This window comes from Temnothorax nylanderi, unplaced genomic scaffold (assembly GCF_030848795.1).
Source record: "Temnothorax nylanderi isolate EJ_2023f unplaced genomic scaffold, tnyl_v1.0 TNYL_tig0263_pilon, whole genome shotgun sequence".
Lineage (NCBI taxonomy): Eukaryota > Metazoa > Arthropoda > Insecta > Hymenoptera > Formicidae > Temnothorax > Temnothorax nylanderi.
This window is the reverse complement of record NW_027249325.1, coordinates 98027-123711: the sequence shown is the minus strand read 5'-3', so window position 1 is coordinate 123711 and position 25685 is coordinate 98027. Positions and strand designations below refer to the sequence as shown.

The window sequence follows — 25685 nt, the reverse complement described above, 5'->3', positions numbered from 1 at the left end:
TATTTTAGTTCGTAGACTCATTGCTGCCACATTGTGTACAATGAAGTGTTTTGCAAGCGTTTAAATGTAATGTACGCACTTGATAAGGACCGGAATCTCGGTTGAAACGCGTTGTGCTTATTAAATAAAAACTGCCAGTTCGGTCGAAGTAAAAGATTTTGTTCATTTAACAGATAAACCTTCAAATCGTTGATATGTTGTAGTTGAAAGTCGTATTTTTGTACCTGCAAAATTTGCAGATATTTCGAATATTTTAAATAAGAAATTTGATATTAATAATACGATTATTCACATAAGATCATATAAAAAATGCACTTTCCTTGCGTTTAACGGAATATTTTAAGTCAATAAAACAGAAATTGCCAAAGTCAAAATACCCAATAAGAACAAGAAGGTATAATATACGTATATTTATGGTATTAGCGTATCAAGAGACACGGCAGTGTCTCGCGCCAAGTATACGCGGAGCGAGACCGACCGTGACTCTTTTACGCGACGCGACGGGTTGCGAGTATACGAGATGTTGAGATCTCGATAACGAGTGAACGGATCAAGTTCTAAGTAGGCTTGATCGATAGCTTGGGGTCGAATTAGGGGGGGGTTTCTGTTATAAATATTCCGCTACGTGCCCTACGAGCGGAGATATTGCGACGCAAAGTCCAAATGTGAAAATTTTATTTTAAGATACTTTCTTCTACGTCGACCGCTCTCATCTTAATATAACATATATATAACAGAGAAATGTCACTTTCACTTTTTCGACACTGGCGGCTAACGGCGTTAGTATCGCAGTGCAGTGCAGACAGTGCGTTTAGCGCGCTGTCATCAGTCAGTTCATCAGTTAACCTATTCTCGAGAGACACGGTAGTACGCGCGGAGCGAGACCGACCGTGACTCTTTACGCGACGCGACGATTAATTCAAGGTAATTGTTTTATGTAATTATCCTATATAATTATCTTATTCTATATATTACTGTTACTTATTTTACTGTTTATACTACGTTTACGTGAGTGTTTACATAGGTTAATAATCTATTATATTCATTTATATATTGACAGCAGAGAGCTGATACTGAGATCAAGGAGTCAAGGAGCCTGTTCACACGAGGCGTTTCTGCCGCGCGATTGCGGCCGCGCGTTAACGTTTGCACGAGCCGCACGCTGTCGCGAGGTAAGGTGCGACAACGCGCGTACGCGAAACGGCAGTAACACCGTAATCGTGCCGGCGATATACTGAAAATTGAATTGTTTCGTGCTTATCTGGAGATTTCGTATCCCTACATTGCCCTACATCGTATTACCACCGCTGCCGGAAAAGAAGGTTCTCTACGCTTTTGGCAGAAAGTGACGACTGACACGTTCGATCCCGACTTCGTTGATGATCGCAGAAGAGCTGGAGGAGGACTCGAGGTACGTTTCCGATTTGCAATTATAAAAGTATCGTGCGATGAATGTTGTACCTAATTATAACCTCAAATGAAGTTGTGCACGTTGCTAGTAACGCTGTCTGTAATAATTTGCGTGAAAGATTATTGATGTAATATAAAAATAAATTACACAATATGTATGTTTATTGTTCCCGAAACGAGTTACGATCTCATATTCTTCTAAAGCTTACCCTCATGTTCTTTTACTCAAAACCATTTTGACTTTTTAATCAGCTTGTAAACCGAATTATAAGGCCTGTTTTTTTTATCGGGCTGACACTTTCTTTCTCACTTTTCCCAAATTTTAAATATATATTATTTTTAATGTGAGTGTATATTAGTGTAACAATAAGAAACAGACCTATAACATGGATGAATGTTGAAACCAAATTTGAGACGAGTTAATCGTTTCTACAAAGAACAATGTATCATTCCATGTGATAAATATAATCTTCAAATTTTATAATAATATCATATTACAATTATTTTAGGTTCCAGTATGGGTGTGAAATCTGTAGTGCTAGTAGGTGGGATTGACATGCATGCATAAGGAATAATACTCGAAAAGAAACCTCATATTATCATCGCTACACCTGGTAGATTATTCGACCACTTGGAGAATACAAAAGGCTTCAATTTACGACAGTTAAAGTTTCTGGTAATTATATAAGCATATGGATTTATTTTGACAATCATTACATTGATTCTAATCTCTCTCTCGTTTTATTCGCAAGGTGATGGACGAGCCAGACCGCATCTTGAACATGGATTTCGAGGTAGAGGTTGATAAAATTCTCAGAGTAATGCCACGAGAAAGAAGGACGTTACTATTTTCAGTAACGATGACAAAGAAGGTGCTGAAGTTGCAACGTGCATCCTTACGCAATCCCGCGAAAGTTGAAGTGTCTACTAAGTATCAGACTGTAGAAAAACTGCAACAATATTACGATTTATTCCAGTGAAATTCAAGATACGAAATATAAACGATATAACTGTTAGTCACAAAAAGAAATATCAATCATCACAATTATTTTATTATTATTTTGGTACGATATACTCTTTATATTTATATGATAAAATTGCCATTTGAAATTAAGCATTTATTGAGACTCGTAAGACTTTTCGATGTTCTTATTTTTGTATCGTAATTATAAGTCGTTGATTAAAGAAAACAACTTGTATAGATAAGTAAATGTGCTATTTGAATTAGCTAACTGAATCAATGTTTAATTATAACTGTCGCAAATATTTGTATTTTTGTGCAATTAGAAATAAATTTCTTTTAAAAATTAAAATTTATCTTTTACGTAGCATGTTTCTCATTTGTATTATTCTTGAGTTAATTACTGAATTATATTCAATATTCTGAAATTTAGAATAAGTAGTTTATTCTTATCGTCTGAATATTTTTCCATTTAGGCTTGTGGTTAGCGCCGGTGTTGTACATCTCATTAGTATAGCATTAGTCGGCTGGGGCTCAGGCAGAGAAAAGGATGATCGTCTGGAACCAATACCTGCACTTGAAGAGAAAACAGCCGCAGCGATAATGTTATACTAAACATTATAATAGTGTTAAAATCGATGCAAGACTACGATTGAATTACGCTAACGTGCGTAATATCAAATTGATAGTGTCTATATCAAGATTGAACAAAAATTATAGCTGATTGTGAGATTAAATAGCAATAGTTTTCGTTCATATTTGCCTAGATACAGTCCAGTTTTGCAACAGATATTGTGCAATTTAATATTGAATTGAAACGCAAATATAAACGTAGCAAGTATGTTTGAAGTGAAACGCGTTAATAAAAGACAATATTTCTCGTATGTGACGAATTAAGAGTTGGGATATGTATCACCCATGTGTGGCATATAATGTACATTTTGTCATGTTTTATGCATCGATATTATGTTAGTTCATAATAATATTCGTGATTTCAAAGCGACACTAATCGATTTACGAAATTTACGGAAAACGAGCATTTTATGTGTAACAATCGATTATTTATGATTGAAAGTTATGCGCTATTCGCTTTACATGGCATAAAAAGACGAGATTGAGCATGGAAAAACGCTTTATTATAGCTTAATCTATACATTAGTTTTTTTTATCAATAAGGCCGCAATCTAGACAATTATCGTTTCAAACTTCGGTTAACAAATTTCTATCGTTGATTAGTATAAACATTCGTATATCGAGTTATCTCCTGATATATCTCGTAAATAGTTAAAATCCATTTTCATATCCTTATTTAGCTATGTTTTTTTTTTTTTTTTTACAAAGGCGATTGTTTTGACTAGACTGGGCTCTTAAAAGAGAACGATAATATATATATTTCTACCTATAATCCAATTAGTTAGAGGATATTTAATAAGTAAGTGTGGCGTGCCTTTTCTTCGAGACTAAATACTTTTAACAATTATTTCTTGAGACTGTTATATCCATATAAAATGTACGATTTAATTCCGTGGCCGTGGCAAATCGTACATGGAACGTATCATGAAATGTAAATACAATAAAAAGTTTGCTCCTCGGGAGTATATATTTATTACAATGATGTCGCGGGTGTAATAATAAAACAGCGAACAGGTCATAGAATGTGTTATAATCTTCGTACATACTTTATTTCCTTCATTACGTCGAGATCCTCGTCCTTATAATTTATTTCACATAAATAGTTTCATGCGTATAATATACAATAATCATTTGCTGTAGGTATGCGATGGGAAGAAAACGTACAGTAGGAAATTGTACAATTTTCCTCTTAAGGAAAGATGTGTGATAACACGCGAGATAATGTAAAAAAATTTAATGAAGGAGTAGGGTACAAGAGAATTTTATTGATATCTCTATCTTTTCTATATCTTTTCAACAGAAAGAAATTATTTATTGTATCAAAGGTATTAAAACTATTTATTGTATATCGAATATCAATGATTATATTTTAATGATAAAAGACGATGAGAGTGGTGGTGAAATTTTTTTACTTTATTAGTATTAATCACGTTAGAATGCGATTATGTCCTATATCGCTAAATATACAGGGTGTTCCTCAATGTTTGGTACTTTTTTCATATTTAGATAGAGCGAGCCAAACTGAGTCGAAAAGTCATGTACCATTTTGCAATTTTCGCAATAAGATCGTCAAGTCTTCTCGCAGAGAGTATTCATTATGTACATGGCTCTGTATTCCACGTTATTCAGACCGAATGGTGAGTTTCCTAAGGAATCTTTTTAATATCTCAACATTAATTAAACAAATTTACAGATATGGATCAATTAATCTATGTTTCTGATACTTTGAATCGGTAAACTCACCATACGGTACGGAGAACGTGTAACTTAATTTCTGTAACTGCCGCTGAAGATGGCTCAAAACTGAGCCGAAACGTACGGATCGATGTAATGTATCAAAACGACGAATAAATCAGTTATTTCTGATATTACGCACTGTGATCTTCCTCTGACCCTCATAGCCTTGACTTCTCCTATTTTAATCTCGAGGGTCCTCATATTACTTTATTTATTATTTTGACTTTTCTTTGATAAAATTTTATTATGTTCTTTGAAGGAGTATAAATTCTTCTTTCGAGTACATGATAAAGACTCTTTCTAAAATTTATACATTTTAAGACTATTATCAAGAAAATATTCTTTCTTAAAGACAACCGTTACTTACTAAAAGAAAAAAAGTAAATTGAGTAATCGCTTTTTTAAGCAGTACAATTGATATTTCCCTGTGTATGCATGTACACTCGTATGTACATACGTACGCACAAAAAATTTTTCTATGTTGTTAGAAAACTTTATTTCTATTTAAAAAAGGCGAGAAACTATCATCGCTCAGAACGGGGGCCCGGCGTTACGCGCCGCTCGTGCGTAATCATCGACGCTTGTAGAAAACAACTGCCCGCGCGCCGACCGCGGGGCGGCCGCATCTCGCCGCGCGCTTGGATTTGGCGGTGGGCCGGGCCAATACGGCGATTTTTAATCATTAATAACTCATCAACTATTGCGAAAATTGCAAAATGGTACATGACTTTTCGACTCAGTTTGGCTCGCTCTATCTAAATATAAAAAAAGTACCAAACATTGAGGAACACCCTGTATACAGGGTATAAAACTAAAGGTGTTACAAACTATTATTTCTAAAACTAAGCAAATTATGAAATTTTTGTTTCTTTAGAAATAATAGCCTGTAACATCTTTAGCTTTACAATCTGTACATACTGTTTGTAAGATATACTCTTTATAAGACTAGACATTATAGACGCGCGCGCTATTTAATTAGAAGAGGATGCGTAACACTACAAAATGCATGATATCAGTACAAAATTACCTTTTTCAAAAAAGGTAAAAAAAGGGCGCCAAGTACACGCGTGGTTGTTACCTCGAAAAAAAACCAAGTGGTAGTATCATTAATTTTAAATTCAAAAATAAATAAAATCTATTCTAACCTAGGTGGTAGTAGCTTTAATTTTTCTTAACAAAATTATTAAATTACAAAATTGTTACTTTATTCAATCCAAGTGATATCTACCTCGAAAAAACCTAAATAACAAGTGGTATCTATTTAATCGAAAAAAAAACCAAGTGGTAGTATCATTAATTTTAAATTCAAAAATAAATAAAATCTATTCTAACCTAGGTGATAGTAGCTTTCATTTTTCTTAACAAAATTATTAAATTACAAAATTGTTACTTTATTCAATCCAAGTGATATCTACCTCGAAAAAACCTAAATAACAAGTGGTATCTATTTAAAAAAAAATATGTGAAATCTTTTAATACTGCGCCAATTACAAAGAGAGAATATATATATATATATATATATACCTTAACAAAATTATTATTATATCACAAAATTGCGTTACCAAACTCAATCCAAGTGATACGTACCAACCTAAGTGGTAGTAGCCTTATTTCTCCTTAACAAAATTATATCACAAAATTGCGTTACCTAACTCAACCTAAGTAATGTTATTTCAAAAAAATATATGAAATCTTTAAATTACGCCAACTACAAAAAGAATATATATATTGCTTTGAAAAATAATTGTAGCGCAACTACTCTTAAAAAATAAAACAAAATTGTGTTACCTAACTCAACCCACGTGGTATGTATCTTTGTATTCCTGAGGTCTTTCTATCAATCTAAGTGGTAGTAGTTTTAATTCTCCTTGATAAAATTATAATATTACAAAGAATCATTTTAATCACAAAGAATTAAAAAGGTAACATTATAAAATAAAAATATTTAATTAAAATAAAATAAATAAATTTTTCTTGTAAAAAACTTGGCGCTGCTTTTTTAAGGTCAATCCAGACAAACTTGCATAGGTGCATAAGCATATGCATAAAGAGATGAATTGGTCTTTATTTCCTTTTGCACATATATATGAACCAATCAATTTCTTACGCTTATGTTTATGCGCGATGTAAATTTGTCTGGATAGACCTTAAAAAAGCAGCGCCAAGTTTTTTACAAGAAAAATTTATTTATTTTATTTTAATTAAATATTTTTATTTTATAATGTTACCTTTTTAATTCTTTGTGATTAAAATGATTCTTTGTAATATTATAATTTTATCAAGGAGAATTAAAACTACTACCACTTAGATTGATAGAAAGACTCTCAGGAATACAAAGATACATACCACGTGGGTTGAGTTAGGTAACACAATTTTGTTTTATTTTTTAAGAGTAGTTGCGCTACAATTATTTTTCAAAGCAATATATATATTCTTTTTGTAGTTGGCGTAATTTAAAGATTTCATATATTTTTTTGAAATAACATTACTTAGGTTGAGTTAGGTAACGCAATTTTGTGATATAATTTTGTTAAGGAGAAATAAGGCTACTACCACTTAGGTTGGTACGTATCACTTGGATTGAGTTTGGTAACGCAATTTTGTGATATAATAATAATTTTGTTAAGGTATATATATATATATATATATTCTCTCTTTGTAATTGGCGCAGTATTAAAAGATTTCACATATTTTTTTTTAAATAGATACCACTTGTTATTTAGGTTTTTTCGAGGTAGATATCACTTGGATTGAATAAAGTAACAATTTTGTAATTTAATGATTTTGTTAAGAAAAATGAAAGCTACTATCACCTAGGTTAGAATAGATTTTATTTATTTTTGAATTTAAAATTAATGATACTACCACTTGGTTTTTTTTTCGATTAAATAGATACCACTTGTTATTTAGGTTTTTTCGAGGTAGATATCACTTGGATTGAATAAAGTAACAATTTTGTAATTTAATAATTTTGTTAAGAAAAATTAAAGCTACTACCACCTAGGTTAGAATAGATTTTATTTATTTTTGAATTTAAAATTAATGATACTACCACTTGGTTTTTTTTCGAGGTAACAACCACGCGTGTACTTGGCGCCCTTTTTTTACCTTTTTTGAAAAAGGTAATTTTGTACTGATAGTATAAACATGATATATTAAACGTATATGACTTGAGTATAATTTCCGTTTCTATGACCGTCTCATATACGTTTTCATATACCAATTTTTATTCGCGTATTAAACGTTATACATATACGAATTAAATTCGGATGTAAGAAACGAATAAATTATGTTTCATGTAGCCGTATAAAATACGTACTGATAAAGCTATAATTTATTTGTTTCTTAAATCCAAATTTAATTTGTATTATGTAGCCGTATAAAATACGTACTAATAGAGCAATAATTTATTCGTTTCTTATATCCAAATAATTTTCGTATTATTTAGCCGTATAAAATACGTACTAATAGAGCAATAATTTATTCGTTTCTTAAATCCAAATAATGTTCGTATTATTTAGCCGTATAAAATACGTTCTGATAAAGCAATAATTTTCGTTTTTTAACCATCGGTGAACCAGGTGAAATGTAACATACCGCAGCAAGATTTGAACTCCTACAATTTTTTTAAAAATACTGCGCGCAAGTTGCCGTGTCATGTAGCTGAAGTTGCGACGTAATTCCAGCTACACAAAACGGCAACTTGCGTGTAGTATTTCTATAAAAATTATAAGAGTTAAAATCTTGCTGATAGGGTATGTCACACCCCATCTGTTGCACCGAGGGTTAAATCCGAATTTAAGAAAATAAAAAATGAGTATTAATGAGTATATGGCATTGCATAGGTATACTGCACTTCCAATAAATGTTTATTACCCATACAGCACAGATCTTGCAGCAACGTTGTAAATATACATATATTGTAAAGAAAATATGACAATTTGTATGAAATATCATTTATTCTTTTGTCTTACTTACACATAGTAGAAAACAATTAAACATTTTGAAAGTATGAATGACCTGAGTACACTAATACTATTTTGTTGAACCGTATGCGTGTCTATTTTTCGCTAAATTCAGCCAACTTTGAATCGCGTCTTTTATAGCTGTATCCGATGATTCTTTTCCACGGAATTGAACCTTGGCCGCTTCTGTAAAAAAGAAAATATGTTTAAATTAGAAACAACAATAGTTTTAAAATGTCGATCTCATGAAGTTGACAAATATAATTATAACCGATAAACTTGCCACTTAAAAAATAGTGATGTCTCAACTTTTTATTTGCTAATGCTTTTCACTCATTTTTTTTTGCGAGGAACTTTGTGACTAAGACAACGAAGATATTTTAATCTGATCACGGATATGAATTATGGAAATTATATAGAAAATAAAATATTATAACTGTTTATAACTGTTTACGTTATGTTTACTGTTAACTTGTTTACGTACCCGTAAAATAACTTCGCGTAATTTTGTTCCCTCAAAACTTTTTTTATTATGTTGCCCTTTCCAATTATAGGACATAGCCAGCTGGTTCGTCATTACAAATTTTAATATATTCATGACGCAGGACCTCTGGTCAGCTCCACCAATTGTCGACAATCGTCCTTTCTGTAAACACATTTTTTTCAATGCATAATTTTATTGTCATAAAGATGTAATACAAAAAGAAGATTTTTGAACATATGTACCAAGTATGTATAAGCAAGTGCGGGTGCCTCTCGGCCATCAGGGTTATCCGGCACTTTTTCTGACAGCATCAGTTCTAATTTTCGGAATTCATCTTCGGTTGTTAAAGGCAAGTCAGGAAGTCCATCTGGTTTTGAAGTTGGATTCATGTACGTCTGAAGAGAATTCAGAAGACGAACAAAAGAAGCATTGTTCTGTTCCATCAATGCCTTTACTTCCTCGAATCGCTGTATGACATATTGTTGGAATTGCTGTTTCGATAGGATTTTCGTTGAATCGTTTTCTCCCACACTTACTGATGAAGAAATCGGGTTACCGGTTTCGTTTCTGCTTGCGTAAAAAGTTTTCAAAAGCTCTGTAAATATTACAGTTATTCATCATTTTACTTTGATCGGTATGTTTCGATTAGAAAGAATAATGACACACTTGTCTACTTTTTATGCTATTTTAAGAGTATGATATATATGGGGCATTCTTTCCCAACGTTACACCCATGCTGCCTATTTTTTATTTGATCTAAAAATTTTCAAAAAAATAAAATCTACAGAAAAATCTAAGCTTTTGAATGGTGCGTGGCAAAATTACCGAATTCAATCAGATCATCCTCAAAATTTGGGAAAACCAAAGAAAAATGATGAAAACGATATGGAGCATTCTCTGGGTCCGCCATTTTAAATTTTCAAAAACGTCATACAGCATCGGAAAATAGACACTTCAACGAACATTTTAAGTCCTTTTCGAAAATTTTATATCAAAAATTGAAGTGGGCAGGGGAGGTGGCCTTTTTGACAGAGCTCCATATCGTTTTCATCATTTTTCTTTGGTTTTCCCAAATTTTGAGGATCTGATTGAATTCGGTAATTTTGCCACGCACGATTCGAAAGCTTACATTTTTCTGTAGATTTTATGATATTTTTGAAAATTTTTAGATCAAATAAAAAATGGGCAGCATGGGTGTAACGTTGGAAAAAAATGCCCCATATACATATGATATATAGGGTGTTCGGAAAGTGCCAGGATCTCTAAATATACCCCAGTATATTAAGACACATTTTCATATAAATATTTTACAATGTATACTAACTTCGAGATTGTACTCTGGCGTTGGCGTTTTTGGTTTTCTCTCGATCAAATCTTTCTTGTTTCTGTTTATTCTTTGATACCGCCAATAAGTGAGAAGAATCAGAATCCTCAGACATGTTTTTCGTATTTTTATGTTTCTTTTGATGATTCTTAGCTGTTTTACCATGTACTTCCGAGTCCGATGACTGTGAAGGATCGGAGTCTTCTCCATCATCACATTTTTGCAATAATTCTTTATTCGGAGATACATCCGAAATACCCACTCCGTCATTTTCTGTAAATAATAAAATTATACATAATTTTATTTTGACCAGCATATGTTTCGTTTAGAAAAAATAATGACACTTGTCTACTTTTCATACAATTTTCAGAGTATGATACATATGCATATACAGGGTGATCGGAAAGTACCGGGACCCCTAAATATATCCCAGTCTATTACACACATTTATATACAAATATTTTACAATGCATACTAACTTCGAGATTGTACCCTGGCGTTGGCGTTTTTGGTTTTTTCTTCATCAAACCTTTCCTGTTTCTGTTTTTTCTTTGGTACAATCAATACGTGGGAGGAATCGGAACCCTCAGACATGCCTTTTATATTTTTAGGCTTCTGTCGACGCTTTTCAGCTGTTTTAGCATGTACTTCCGAGTCCGATGACTGTGAAGTAGTGGAGTCCTCCCCATCATCACAGTGTTGCAATAGTTTTTTTTTCAAAGATACGTCCGAAATACCCATTCCGTCATCTTCTGTTGATCCGTGCTCCAAGATGATCTCCATATATTTTACAATGGCATCATAATCTTCTGCATATTACATATGTATACGTTAAAAAATGTAAATAATAAAAAAATATAAATTTCTATTTTATATCGAAATCCATACCTGAAGTTTTTAATATTCTGTGGGTTTTACATTTGTACCACGTTGAATCGTATGGTACATGATCTAATACAAGTTTTTCAAACGCTTGTTCAGTTTTCGTTTTCGGCCAATAACAAATTTTCAGGTCTTCTATGAGCCATATCAATGGTACAACGGCACACTCTTTCTTGCCTCCATTTATGAATTCCACGAGAGCATAAGTTTTACTCGCTTTATTTATGTTTGTAGACATAATTCAATAATTCTATACATACAATAGATATAAATAAATGAATGCGTATTTTATTCGCTACTTATTAGTTTTTAATGTACATGTAAAATTACAATATTTCTAGTCTAAAAGGAATCACGAACAATGTGTGAATATATTATTCAAAATATAATTAAATTACTTATGACATTTATGATACTTATGCATTATAATGCAGCAACTTATGGCCTAAAAGAAAATATTACAACACATGGTGAATAATGGGAAAAACTGCAAACCCATCCATAAATGGCAACCGGAGGCATTTATACGATATGTCATCAACAAAAAATGTAATCGAATTGTTCACGTTTATACTTCTTACGTAATAAATACCTAGTTTAGACGAACGTATTGGATGCTGGTACAAATCCTCTGAGAATTTAAATGAAGCCCCAATACATTTATATTTACCGTCAATATAAACAAACTGATTGATAACATAAATTCGATTGCCAATGTGTACACGCACCGAACGGAACGTGAGCTTGTATTGGTGTTAAGGAGACAAGAACTTGGATAATTTGAAGAAAGTTGGTAGCTATATTTATAGCACAATAGTTTTAGCAGGTTATCAAATAGTTCAATCAATAACATAAATCAATAATCACATAAGTAGTGGGTTAAACGTCATATCATCAGATAATATATGTAATTCTTAATGGCCAATTCCCTTTGCAATATGTCAGTTTGGTTAGGATAATTTCTGCATATGACATCTTTAAGGAAAACAATATCACATTAGACTTCAAGTCCAAAGCCATAACTTTCATGACGCTAATGGAAGGCATTTAATATAATACCTTAAGTTTTGATCATCTCAAAGACCAGTAGAAGTGACCATCAATACATTTCATAAATTAATTATAAATATCACAAGAAATAAAGATATCAATATGTAAGAATAATGGAATAATGCGTGGCTGTAATTCTTAAACTTTCTAAATTACACGCCAATTAAAGAAATTAATAAGGAAATGTTTCTTAACTATTACTAAATCACTCGTTAATACTGTAATCTTATTCTAAATTGTAATTGTCCAATATATTGAATTAAAGAAAGAAAGTAATTATTGAGTAAACGCATTAATCCATATACATAATAAAAGGGACAATGGGAATTGTAAATCAGGCAGGTCGAATGAGAGGCATCGTATTCGCAATATTAATAGTTGCGAGGAACGAACGCTCGCTCGATAATAACGGAAGTAATTCGAATGAACGCAAATTCATATTATGTTAGTACTAACTTCTACGCAAACTAGTATTTCTAGTATACTTAAACAAATTAATCTAATATGAAAGGGTAAAATGACGCATTTTAACTTTAAGAGATCGAATTGTATGTACAAGGTTTATATCGTTATTATAATAGAGAATATCAATAACGCGTGGTTGCAACCGTAAAACAACTGGTTTTAGAGTACTCAAATGTGAGAAAGGCCTTTTTTCTCGTCGTAAGCCCGGCCTCATCAAGTATGCAGCAAAGGCGCCGGCAAGGGATCGAAATGCCTTGCGTATGCAAAGGCGAGCCTCAAATGATCCTGATTCATGAGTAATGAGAAGATCTCGAATGCTCTGGAATCAAAGATCGTCATTTGCTAACTGTAATTAGCCACTCAAGATCGATCAATGATTCTCATCTCGAACACCGAGATTTACTTAGTAATGAGAAGATCTCGAATGCTCTGGAATCAAAGATCGTCATTTGCTAACTGTAATTAGCCACTCAAGATCGATCAATGTTTCTCATCTCGAACACCGAGATTTACCTTAGCCGTGACTTCCACTATGTGTGGAAGTCCTTTCCGTATTGGATGAATTCGGCCTCAAAATTATACATCCTCTGATGTCTTCTCATGGCGGTGGATTGCATCATCCTTCTTATATTCTGTAATGGCGGACATCTTTCAGCTATCTCAATACTGGCGGATGCCTCTCCTTTTTTCTCGCTTCGTGTCGGTCAGCGTCGTATATCCTCTAGATATTTCCTTTCAATACTAATTAATCCCGAGTAATACTGTAAATCGGGATATGGATATCGTAATTCTGATCAAACAAATTATCAGACACAAGAAAATACTGAAAACGCTTGACTCGACACGCGTGACTTCTGATTACGAGAGCCGGATGCGGAATGCCCTCGCTTCCTTCTTCGAGAAGCATCTCGCTTCCGTCCGGAAGCCGGAAATTAAGCAGCGCCACTTCGCCACACGACAGCGCCGCTGCGCGCGCAACACGTTTACTGCCGGTTACTATGGGCCCGCACTGGCCTCTCTAGAGACTTTCACGGAATCGGTTGCTGACTAGATTATGCAATAGGTGGCAGCACACCACCGCTCGTACATCGATGCAACGCGGCATTTCAAACATTCCGCCCGCCTTCGTTAACTTTAGTTGACGAACGAATTATGCTTGATTAGGTTCAACATCCAACGGGCACAGTTTAGCAATCGGTCGTTTGAATTCAGAGAATTGGGTTTTGATTGTGACTACCCTAATATGACCATCAGGTCCCTCATGTGTGTCAGTAACTCTTCCTAGGGGCCATTTCGAAGGGGGGTATCTCTCATCCACAACTAGCACTATGGAACCTACAGCGAGAGACGGATTAACCCTGTTCCATTTATAAGTAGAGAGTTGTCGTTGAAGATACTCTTTGGACCAGTATGTCCAAAAGGATTGAAGCTTTTGTTGTAATAACTGCCATCTGTTTAAATGAGAAACCGGAAGATGGGATAAAGATGGTTCAGGAATAGTCGCAAGTGCATGTCCCACAAGAAAATGCCCTGGAGTGAGGACAGCAATATCCTCTGGATCGTCAGATAATCTGCATAAAGGACGAGAATTCAAAACAGCTTCAATTTGAGTAAGTAAAGTAGTGAACTCTTCGTAAGTTAACAACGTATCCCCAACAGTACGTTTAAGGTGATACTTAACGGACTTAACACCTGCTTCCCACTTTCCTCCGAAATGTGGTGCAGAAGGAGGGTTAAACCTCCACTGTGTTCCTTCGTTTGACAAAAGAGAAGCTATTTGTTCCGATTCTTTAGTTGCATCTGAAAAAAGTCGTTTAAGCTCTTTATTCGCACCAATGAAATTGGTACCACAATCACTTGTAAGAGTTGCACAGATCCCTCGTCTTGCCGTAAACCGTCTGTAAGCTGCGATAAATGCTTCAGCTGTATAATCAGTAACAAGTTCTAAGTGAATTGCCGATATTGAAAAGCAGACAAACAAAGCAATATATCCCTTGTACGTTTTAGCATTTTTGCCTCTCCACGTTTTGATGACAAAAGGCCCTGCATAGTCTACGCCTGAATTTTCGAATGGACGAGATGGAACAACTCTTTGTACTGGGAGTTGACCCATAATTTGTTGCGCCTTCTGTTGGCGAAAACGAGTACACTTGACGCACCTGTGAATGATAGACTTAACAGCTATTCTTCCTCGTATAATCCAGTAAGTTTCACGAATGTACGATAGTGTAACTTGTGTACCTCCATGTAGAGTTCGAGAATGTGCGTCTTCTATTACCAACTTAGTAAATGAAGAATCGTTGGGTAGTATTAATGGATGCTTTGCATCAGCCGTTAGTAAAGAGTTTTGAAGTCGTCCCCCTACTCGTAAGAGTCCCTCCGAATCGATGTACGGCGTAAGGCGTGTTAACGAGCTGGATTTAGGGAGTGATTGTCCTTTAGAAAGGATTTTTAATTCCGCTGAGAATGCATAATGCTGAACGGTCTTTACCCAAAAGTATTTTTCATGATTTATGTCGCTGACTGAGAGACAAGTATTTACAGTAACGTTGGGATTTTTACGCGTTTTATGAATAAACTTTCTACATAAAGCGGTAATTCGCAATAGTTTAGTGAGACTTGAGTATCTTGATAAAAGATCCCATATTCCAGGAATTTTAGTAGCTACGCAAGAACGAACTTTATTTTCTCTTTCTTCGAGATTCTCAGTGACAATCGATAAAGAAGCCTTAGGCCAATTTTCTTCAGCCTTAGATAGCCACTCTGGACCGCTCCACCATGTAGGACTACTATTCAATTGAGCCGGAGAAATACCTCTGGTTGCCAAATCAGCTGGGTTTTCCACCCCTGGAATCAACCCCCATTTGCACTGCGGCAAAGTTTCCTGAATATAGCATACTCGGTTATGAACAAATTCTTTCCAACGAGAAGGATGATTGTTAATCCATATATTAGCTACCTTTGAATCTATCCATGCAAATAATGGTAAATTAAGTTTATTGAGTGTTAGAAGAATCGACTTCATCAATTTGACGAGCAACACCGCTGCTAATAGTTCCAGTCTTGGTATGGTTAATCTTTTTAACGGTGAAACTTTTGTCTTTGCCGCTATAAAAGTAATGGTAATAAAGTTATTCGTAGAAATAGATCGTAATTATTTATAAACTACTGCTGCCATTGCATTTTGAGATGCATCGCTGAAGCCATGAACTTCAAATGAATCTTCTGAATTAAACCCAATCCATCTTGGAAAGGTAAAGATTGAAGCCTCTCGTAACTGTAATAGAAATTGCTGCCATTTATTTAAAAGTACAGGAGGGAGTTTTTCATCCCAATCAAGCCCACTTGACCACAGTTCTTGAATAATAATTCTTCCTGTGATAGTAATGGGTGAGATAAAACCTAATGGATCGAAAATTTTGGAAATCGTTGAGAGAATAGTACGTTTTGAAATTACCTTCGGTTCCTCAAGATTTAAAGTAAATTTAAATTGATCGATCAAAGGGTTCCACAATAAACCAAGGGTATGTATCATTGATGATTCATCTATTTGGACAGATGATGTATCGAGTCGTCTATCTGATGCTATGCCACTAAGAACATCTGGTTCGTTACTGACCCACTTTTTGAGCGGAAAGCCGCCCGCCATACAGAGCTTATCCACTTGTTCAACGACCTTTCTTGCCTTTTGAACGGTATCCTCTCCTCCGAAAAAATCATCTATGTACCTTCCTTTTTCCATGGTTGGAATTGCGAGTGGAAATTTATGCCCTTCATCGAGTATCAATTGTTCGAATGAACGCAAAGCCAAGAATGGAGCGCATATAAAACCATAAGTCACCGTTAGCAGAATGAATATCAATAATCTATGAAAAGCATCTATCCAAATGATTCTTTGGAAATCCCAATCGTCCGGATGTATCAGTATCTGTCTGTACATTTTTTCTACATCGGCGAAGAACACGTATCGAAAGGATCTAAACCATATAAGGACGTTGAATAAATTAATTTGTAACTTTGCTCCCGCATGGAGAAGTTCGTTAATAGCATAACCAGTAGTTGTTTTACTGGAAGCATTGAAAACAACTCTCAGCTTTGTGCTAAGACTGTGCTCGCGGTAAACGCCATGATGAGGCAAATAGTAAACTTTCTCTGGTTCATCCCGTGTATTTTCTACTCGTTTCATGTGTTTTAAATCCGCATATTCTTCAATGAAGTTTTCGTATAATTTACCGTGAGACTCGTTATTAGAGAATCTTTGACGTAAATTAGTCATTACCCGAATAGCTTTCGCTTTAGAATCTCCAAGCTTTTTTGGCGAATCTTTGAAAGGAAGTTTTACGATGTATCGACCGTTCGCGTCGCGAGAATGATTGGCCTTAAAATGGTCTTCGCAGTCTTGTTCGTCTTTTGTCAATGTCTTAGCAGTAATCGAAATTTCTTCTGTCTCCCAGAAACGTCTAAGAAGATCATGAAGATCATCAGTAACTGATACATGATAACCCGAAACTTTAGAACTGCTTGTTCGATTACTTGTTGCCCCGGAAACTATCCAACCTATTCTTGTAGCTTGAGCGATAGGATTATCAGGTTCTCCTCTAATGATTCCGTCTTTTATTATTTGACTGTAAATTTCGGCACCAATTATTAAGTCGATTTTTCCTTTCTTATGAAAGTTTGGATCAGCTAATTGCAGATTTTTCAAATGATGCCATTCATCTTTATTATGTGAGACAGCTGGAAGAGACGAAGTAAGTTTCGGTAGAATATAAGCCTTTATCTAAACTTCGAAATCTGACGGAAAATGTGGTTTGAGCAAAAACGAAGTAACACCTTTAGTCTTATTGTTTTTTGCACCAATACCTGTTAACGAAACTGCGGATTGCGTTCTAGGTAAATCAAGTTGTTGAACAACTCTTTCTGTTATAATAGCTACTTCTGAACCCTGATCTACCAGTGCTCGCAATTTCATGGATTGGCCTGCCGAGGAAACGACTACCACTCTTGCAGTAGCAAGAAGAATTGACGATCCTAATGATTCGTCCTGATGAGAATACAAAACCCTTGCATCCTGCTTCGATGAAGTATCAGAACGGGTGTCCTGTTTAGGATTCTTATTCTCCTTTTCCTTAGCTTTTGAGAAGTCTGTTATATGAATTGAGGTGTGGTGCTTACGACCGCACTTCTGGCACCGTTTAGTAATCCTACATTGAGAAACTCGATGCATTCCTAAACAATTATAACAAAGCTTCTGAGCAGAGATAAATGCTAGTTTCTGTTGCGTCGTTTTAAACGTGTATTTTGGGCAAAAGGATATGAAATGCCTTTCCTTGCATAAAATACAAGCTCCCTTGGGATTAGAATATGTATTGTTTGATTGACCTTGATGATGAACCTTTGCTGATTGCGGCTTCGTCGATTGCAAAATCCCTTTCTGCTGAGAACTCTCGAAGGATTTTAATGCAGACATTCGTGAGAATAAAAAATCGTGAAATTGTTTCCATGAAGGAGGTTTTCTACTGGAACCTAATTGAGCTTCCCATGACTTATTTGATTCTACATCCAACTTTTGAGTACAAATAAAGATCAAGAAATGATCCCAGTGAGCGATTGGACATTCTAATGTTTCGAATGTACGATACAATTGCATGACATTTGCGTACAATTGTTGAAGTTCAGTGCCTGACTCTTTTGTAACACGCTTAAGATTGAACAGAGATTGAAGCGTAGAGTTTATTAATAATCGAGTGTTCTCATAAAATTCTATGAGAGCGTCCCACGTTTTTTGAAAATTTTCCGCGGTCAATGCAGTATGCTCTACTAGATTGAATGCTGCGCCCTCCAGATGAGTTTTTAAATACTGTAACTTTTCAACAGCAGATAGCGTAGGGCTTATAACTATTAGTGAATGGAAGAGATTTTTAAATGTGAGCCTTTTTTCAGGATTTCCACTAAAATGAGGAATTTTTATATAAGGCAACTTTGTATTTGGAATATAAGGTAACCCAACACTAGGAAGAGGCGCTGACGGATTTGATATTAATAGATTCGACGTTAACTGATTCGATGCTGATGGAACAGGCGCTAATTGATTTGACGTTGTTGGATTCAACGTTGACTGAATTGAAGTTGAGGGAACTGACAAGTCTTGATCTGACGTTGAGTGAGTTGACGCAACCTCTATTGTGGAAGCCTGATTGCGTTCTAATAAAGTTGTAAACCTCTCAAGCGCGTTTACATATCTCTCCTTTATTATATCATAGACATTTTCTGTGAAGTAAATATGATTGTATATGTCACGTTGATCCTCGATTGAAAGTCTCGGTATTGAGATGGTTACCGCGGTATTAACAATCTGCAATTGATTCCAAGTTTCTTTTAACTCGGAAAGTCGCGTCCGAACATTTTGAATTGAAACATTTGTTAATCCGACTCTAATTAGATCATCGCAAAACTCTGCAATGTCTCTACCGAGCGCTAAAAGCCGCTCAAGCTTACTAATAATATGTTGGATTCTCATTATGGACGTATAGCCCGAGTTGAAATGAAAATTACGATTCCGTGAATGGCTCTTTACAAATCTTGCAATGTCGTCTTATGTCTCCTCACCACCATTCGGCTGTATATCCGAAATTGTAAGTAACAGAATATTTTTTCTTTAACTGCCTCTTAATATCCGGCTCGAAGGACCAAAAAATGTACACGCACCGAACGGAACGTGAGCTTGTATTGGTGTTAAGGAGACAAGAACTTGGATAATTTGAAGAAAGTTGGTAGCTATATTTATAGCACAATAGTTTTAGCAGGTTATCAAATAGTTCAATCAATAACATAAATCAATAATCACATAAGTAGTGGGTTAAACGTCATATCATCAGATAATATATGTAATTCTTAATGGCCAATTCCCTTTGCAATATGTCAGTTTGGTTAGGATAATTTCTGCATATGACATCTTTAAGGAAAACAATATCACATTAGACTTCAAGTCCAAAGCCATAACTTTCATGACGCTAATGGAAGGCATTTAATATAATACCTTAAGTTTTGATCATCTCAAAGACCAGTAGAAGTGACCATCAATACATTTCATAAATTAATTATAAATATCACAAGAAATAAAGATATCAATATGTAAGAATAATGGAATAATGCGTGGCTGTAATTCTTAAACTTTCTAAATTACACGCCAATTAAAGAAATTAATAAGGAAATGTTTCTTAACTATTACTAAATCACTCGTTAATACTGTAATCTTATTCTAAATTGTAATTGTCCAATATATTGAATTAAAGAAAGAAAGTAATTATTGAGTAAACGCATTAATCCATATACATAATAAAAGGGACAATGGGAATTGTAAATCAGGCAGGTCGAATGAGAGGCATCGTATTCGCAATATTAATAGTTGCGAGGAACGAACGCTCGCTCGATAATAACGGAAGTAATTCGAATGAACGCAAATTCATATTATGTTAGTACTAACTTCTACGCAAACTAGTATTTCTAGTATACTTAAACAAATTAATCTAATATGAAAGGGTAAAATGACGCATTTTAACTTTAAGAGATCGAATTGTATGTACAAGGTTTATATCGTTATTATAATAGAGAATATCAATAACGCGTGGTTGCAACCGTAAAACAACTGGTTTTAGAGTACTCAAATGTGAGAAAGGCCTTTTTTCTCGTCGTAAGCCCGGCCTCATCAAGTATGCAGCAAAGGCGCCGGCAAGGGATCGAAATGCCTTGCGTATGCAAAGGCGAGCCTCAAATGATCCTGATTCATGAGTAATGAGAAGATCTCGAATGCTCTGGAATCAAAGATCGTCATTTGCTAACTGTAATTAGCCACTCAAGATCGATCAATGATTCTCATCTCGAACACCGAGATTTACTTAGTAATGAGAAGATCTCGAATGCTCTGGAATCAAAGATCGTCATTTGCTAACTGTAATTAGCCACTCAAGATCGATCAATGTTTCTCATCTCGAACACCGAGATTTACCTTAGCCGTGACTTCCACTATGTGTGGAAGTCCTTTCCGTATTGGATGAATTCGGCCTCAAAATTATACATCCTCTGATGTCTTCTCATGGCGGTGGATTGCATCATCCTTCTTATATTCTGTAATGGCGGACATCTTTCAGCTATCTCAATACTGGCGGATGCCTCTCCTTTTTTCTCGCTTCGTGTCGGTCAGCGTCGTATATCCTCTAGATATTTCCTTTCAATACTAATTAATCCCGAGTAATACTGTAAATCGGGATATGGATATCGTAATTCTGATCAAACAAATTATCAGACACAAGAAAATACTGAAAACGCTTGACTCGACACGCGTGACTTCTGATTACGAGAGCCGGATGCGGAATGCCCTCGCTTCCTTCTTCGAGAAGCATCTCGCTTCCGTCCGGAAGCCGGAAATTAAGCAGCGCCACTTCGCCACACGACAGCGCCGCTGCGCGCGCAACACGTTTACTGCCGGTTACTATGGGCCCGCACTGGCCTCTCTAGAGACTTTCACGGAATCGGTTGCTGACTAGATTATGCAATAGGTGGCAGCACACCACCGCTCGTACATCGATGCAACGCGGCATTTCAAACACAATGGCTACAGTATTGTCAGGAATTTTGCAAGATAATTTTGTATTTCCATTTATTAATTTTTCGCATGTAAAATAAGAAACTATATTTGGATTTGGGTAATGAACTTGTTTAGGTACAAAATTCGAAGTAGCTGATTTAATTTCAATATCAATGTCCTCTTCTTCTGCAATACGATTGCATACTTGTTCTAGAGGTAATCGTTTTGAGCGAATTCGTCTTTTTAGTGATTGGAGATAGTTTTCGAAAGGAAAACAACTGTATCTTTCTAAGGGGCCGTATGTTTGTACGTCTGTGCAAAGATACAATAATGAATGAATATTATATACGACAAAATCCTCACCATAAATTTCGGCAGGTTTGCAAACAAATTGCCTAATAGCTTCTTCAGCAATATGCAAATAAGATTTGATCAAGGGCGCACTGGATAAGATAGTGATTGCTACATGAAGTAGTATAAAATGATCATACTTAACATTGTCAAGAATGTTATGTGTGACAATTGGACCACTGTATAAAGTAAAAAAACGAAATTCTGTTGCTTTAAATCTATGTAGGTGCACTAGACTTCGAGGTTTTCGACAAAAGTCTGCAGTGACGAATGGACGTATTACTTGTATATTGTAATCTATGGCTGAAATGTTTTGTCGCGAGAGTTTACAATGACGGCCTCCTTCGACCCAATACTTTATAAGTAGACGTTTCGCACTTCCTAGGAATATTAAATGCATAGGATCTAGCACAAACTGTGTTATCATATCTACGTTTAATGTAAGTAAGGGCGATTTACCTTTGATATGGCGACCATCTATTTTATTACATATAAAATCATTATTAGTTCGTAAAACTACCGATTTTTTTATTTTAGTCGGAAAATATTTTGCTTTTTTCACTTTTTTAATAGTGCACCTTTCACACGCATATGTGCTTGTATGTCCTTTAATCATTTTTAGCATAGCTCTTGCCGGTGCATCGGCAGCAAAACATTCAATTTCGGCATACAGTATTTTACCATTATACTGAAAACCGTGTTCTCGCAGAGAACTAATTTCTTCTATGAAAGGGTTGAGATAATGGTCAAGATTCGATGGCTTCCCTTCGCCACAGAAACATGCGATCATGAATGGGCGGTCATCAATAAGATCATCGCTACGACCTAAAATTGGCCATAAGTTTGTACTGCTACTCTTAAATATAGGTAACCCATCAATGTTTATGATCAGTTTAACAGTCGAAATGTCCTGTTTCAATCCACCATTTTGTAATTTATGAATTAAACAATGTTCCACGCCGAAGTAACACATCTTCCCATTGTCACAAGGAATTGTTTCTACTTTTCTAGGTGTATGTAACAGGATTTTGGCGGTAGAAGGCAAAAATGTGTAGGCCGGATTAATTAAATTCAAAATTTGATCCAATGCAGCATGTGTAAGATTATGGACATTAGCTAGTCGACGCAAATCATTGGTAAAAGTTTTCGGATTTACTGAGAATGTATGCATCACTACATCTTTGTCCTTACTACTCTCATTAATGTTTTCAGAAGAATAGTCATTTTCGGCAGAATGAAATGAATAACTCTCAAAGATGCTACTAGAATTACAATTTTTAGCCGAGATAGTGGGAATATTCTCATAATCTAGTACATCTACGTTATCTACTACTATATCATTATCTACCGTATCATTATTTTCGATATTGAAGCATACATCAGGTAAAAGATTGCCAACACTGTGCAAAATATTGGAATTATTATTTTCAGTGTTCACATTTGTTAATATCTTTTTCACTGATTGGGTTACCTTTCGACGTCTCTGGCGTTTACTTAAAAGTTTTATATTCTCACACATTTTTCGAAATACCTTTGAAAAAACAAGGAAATTATTATTTAGCAATGTTATTGCAATTAATATCAATAATAATAATTAATAATTAAATTCTTATGCCTACAAAACATAAACTAATTGAAGCAATTTTCTGTAAAAATATTTATTAATAATAATTACACAGGCCTACAAAAAAATAATTTTTTTATGACCCAGAAACGGCAGTATGTAATCCCGAATGGAGCAATTTGGGCTACGAATTTGGTTTTAGCATGCCAAAATCCTTTGGAATAACATACTGCCGTTTCTGGGTCAAAATTCATGTCGGCCTGTGTTATTATTATAATTATTTTGTATAATATAAGCAATACGTTATAAATCATTGATAAACAAATCATGAAATATTTCATGAAATTGATGCTCTATATGATATATATATATCATATAGAGCATCAATCAAAAGTGTGAGATCACTTCCCAAAAATTGGCTAACTTGAAACATCGGTATTTCAGTACCAAATTCAATATTTTAATGAGTTGAATTTCATAATATGGGTTTAATTGGCAAAAATTTAATGGGCAAAAATGACTCTCTCGTGACAAAATTTCACAGTAAATTATATATATATATATATACACATACAAATATATATACATATATACATACAAATAAAACATGTTTTATGTAAAATTTGTAAATGTTTATTTTATTTGTTATTAATTTTTACATAAATTGCAGGAACAAATAAATGTATTTTTACATTAAGTAATTAGATAAAAATATAGCGTGTAAATTATTTTTAAACGTATGCGATTGTCGGCAATTTCGCAGTTTTTAGTCGTCTGAATTGTTAACGTGTATTTTAATACTGCTTTGTAGCGTAGTTGAATTTACGATTTATAAATAGTTACATACTTACAAATCTATCAAAATAGAAATGAAGAAATTTGTTGAAAAATGCTATTTTTATTATGCAGTAAATATATATAAATGATAAATTCATCTACGCTAAAAAGCAATATAAAAATGCACGTAATTAACAATTCAGACGATATTTAAAAACTGCAAAACTGCCGACATACGTCTAAAAATAATTTACACGCTGCTTCTACCTTATTACTTAATTAAAAATATTACATTCATTTGTTCACATTTATTTTGGAAAATATTAAGAGTAGAATAATTTTTACCTGTAAATCTCCAATCTCTCCCGTTCATCCAATCTCCAGTGTCCCGCTCGTCACTAAACTATCATCGATCGATGATCAACAACGATGATAGCGAAGGTGCGAAGGCACGATGGCTGGTGTGACGAAGGTCGCGAAGAAGCATGTAATTAATATTTCAGGCCGAAAACTGCGAAGCTGTCGACAATCGCATACGTGTGAAAATAATTTACACGTTGCTTCTACCTCATTACTTAACTAAAAATAAATTTATTTGTTCACATTCATTTTGGAAAATATTAATGCGTCGTCTACAATGAGTCGTAATTATAAGGTCGTACAGCAAATCAACCAACAGTCAAGAATATATCAGACTTGACTATGGATAGTCTTCTTCTTCTTCTTTAATTATATTGGCTCCTGCCTCTTTTCAGAGGACAATATGGCCAGCTTTTTCCACTGTTTGTTATACTGAGTCTGGTATATTGTAGTGTAGCAGAGACTGAATGGAAATACCAAAAGTCTGATTGGATCCACTGGCGCGTGTATGTGTAATTGTGTGTGTTTGTCCGCGGTGTCGGGAACTCGGGTTAATGCCGGGATAGTCGGGATACTCGGGATAGTCGATTTGCTTACAATCTTACGACTACGACTCATTGTAGACGAAGTATAAGAGTAGAATAATATTTTTACCTGTAAATGTCGAATCTCTCCCGTTCGTCCAATCTCCAGTGTCCCCCGTTCGTCACTAAACTGCACTAAACCATCGGTGATCGACAACAATAATGGCGAAGATGCGAAGGCGCGAATGCTGGCGTGACGAAGGTCGCGGAAAAGTTTCGAGACTCGAAACAAAACGAATCACGATACCGTCGAGTGCCGGCGTCGATGCGGGGAAGAGGGGGGCCCTCGCGAGAGGCGCTAGAGGAGCATGAGTCGCACGAGCCGCGAGGGTGCAAAGGCGGGCGTCGCGAAAAAGTTTCGAACCTCGAAACGAAAACAAAACACGTGATTTTCGAAAGTGCGAGGAAAGGCCGATATTTTTTCACGTGTAAAATATTTACTGCACCAATATTAAAAAATTCGTAAATAAATTGATTTTCTGTCATTAATTTACATAAAAGGAATGGGAAAATATATTTTTATGTAAAAAAATAATAACGAAAAAGAATAT

The 25685-nt window shown here is 34.8% G+C and overlaps 1 protein-coding gene and 1 long non-coding RNA gene across 8 annotated transcripts; one reads left to right on the top strand and one right to left on the bottom strand.

The window, feature by feature from the left end:
* The first annotated feature begins 430 nt into the window (after positions 1–430).
* Positions 431–4037, top strand: LOC139780125 (uncharacterized). Of its 2 annotated transcripts, none has more exons than XR_011720131.1 (5): positions 431–924; positions 1061–1411; positions 1920–2086; positions 2163–2422; positions 2848–4037. It is a non-coding gene; the product is annotated as an uncharacterized lncRNA (long non-coding RNA). The 2 variants fall into 2 exon arrangements; XR_011720130.1 differs by having other exon boundaries at positions 2163–2474.
* A 4644-nt stretch (positions 4038–8681) lies between these two features.
* LOC139780121 (uncharacterized) lies at positions 8682–25359 on the bottom strand. Of its 6 annotated transcripts, XM_071718626.1 has the most exons (8): positions 25205–25359; positions 24536–24709; positions 11403–11646; positions 10994–11323; positions 10515–10787; positions 9433–9785; positions 9191–9352; positions 8682–8892 (listed from the first exon to the last, which is right to left on the bottom strand). In XM_071718626.1, the coding sequence occupies exons 3-8, from the start codon at positions 11632–11634 to the stop codon at positions 8842–8844; spliced, it is 1401 nt and encodes a 466-aa protein (XP_071574727.1). In that variant the 5' UTR covers positions 11635–11646; positions 24536–24709; positions 25205–25359; the 3' UTR covers positions 8682–8841. The 6 variants fall into 6 exon arrangements, 3 of the variants coding, with proteins under 3 accessions (XP_071574727.1, XP_071574728.1, XP_071574726.1); XM_071718627.1 differs by lacking the exons at positions 24536–24709; positions 25205–25359 and adding an exon at positions 13425–13858; XM_071718625.1 differs by lacking the exons at positions 24536–24709; positions 25205–25359 and adding an exon at positions 13425–13857 and having other exon boundaries at positions 11403–13340.
* Positions 25360–25685: the final 326 nt, after the last annotated feature.

Excerpts from the sequence above, each read along its gene's own strand:
- LOC139780121 (XM_071718626.1), bottom strand. The coding sequence starts at position 11,634 with ATGTCTACAAACATAAATAAAGCGAGTAAAACTTATGCTCTCGTGGAA. Across the intron at positions 9,353-9,432 it reads CACTTGCTTATACATACTTG|AAAGGACGATTGTCGACAAT; the intron begins GTACATATGTTC and ends ATGTGTTTACAG. Across the intron at positions 8,893-9,190 it reads TACGCGAAGTTATTTTACGG|AAGCGGCCAAGGTTCAATTC; the intron begins GTACGTAAACAA and ends TCTTTTTTACAG.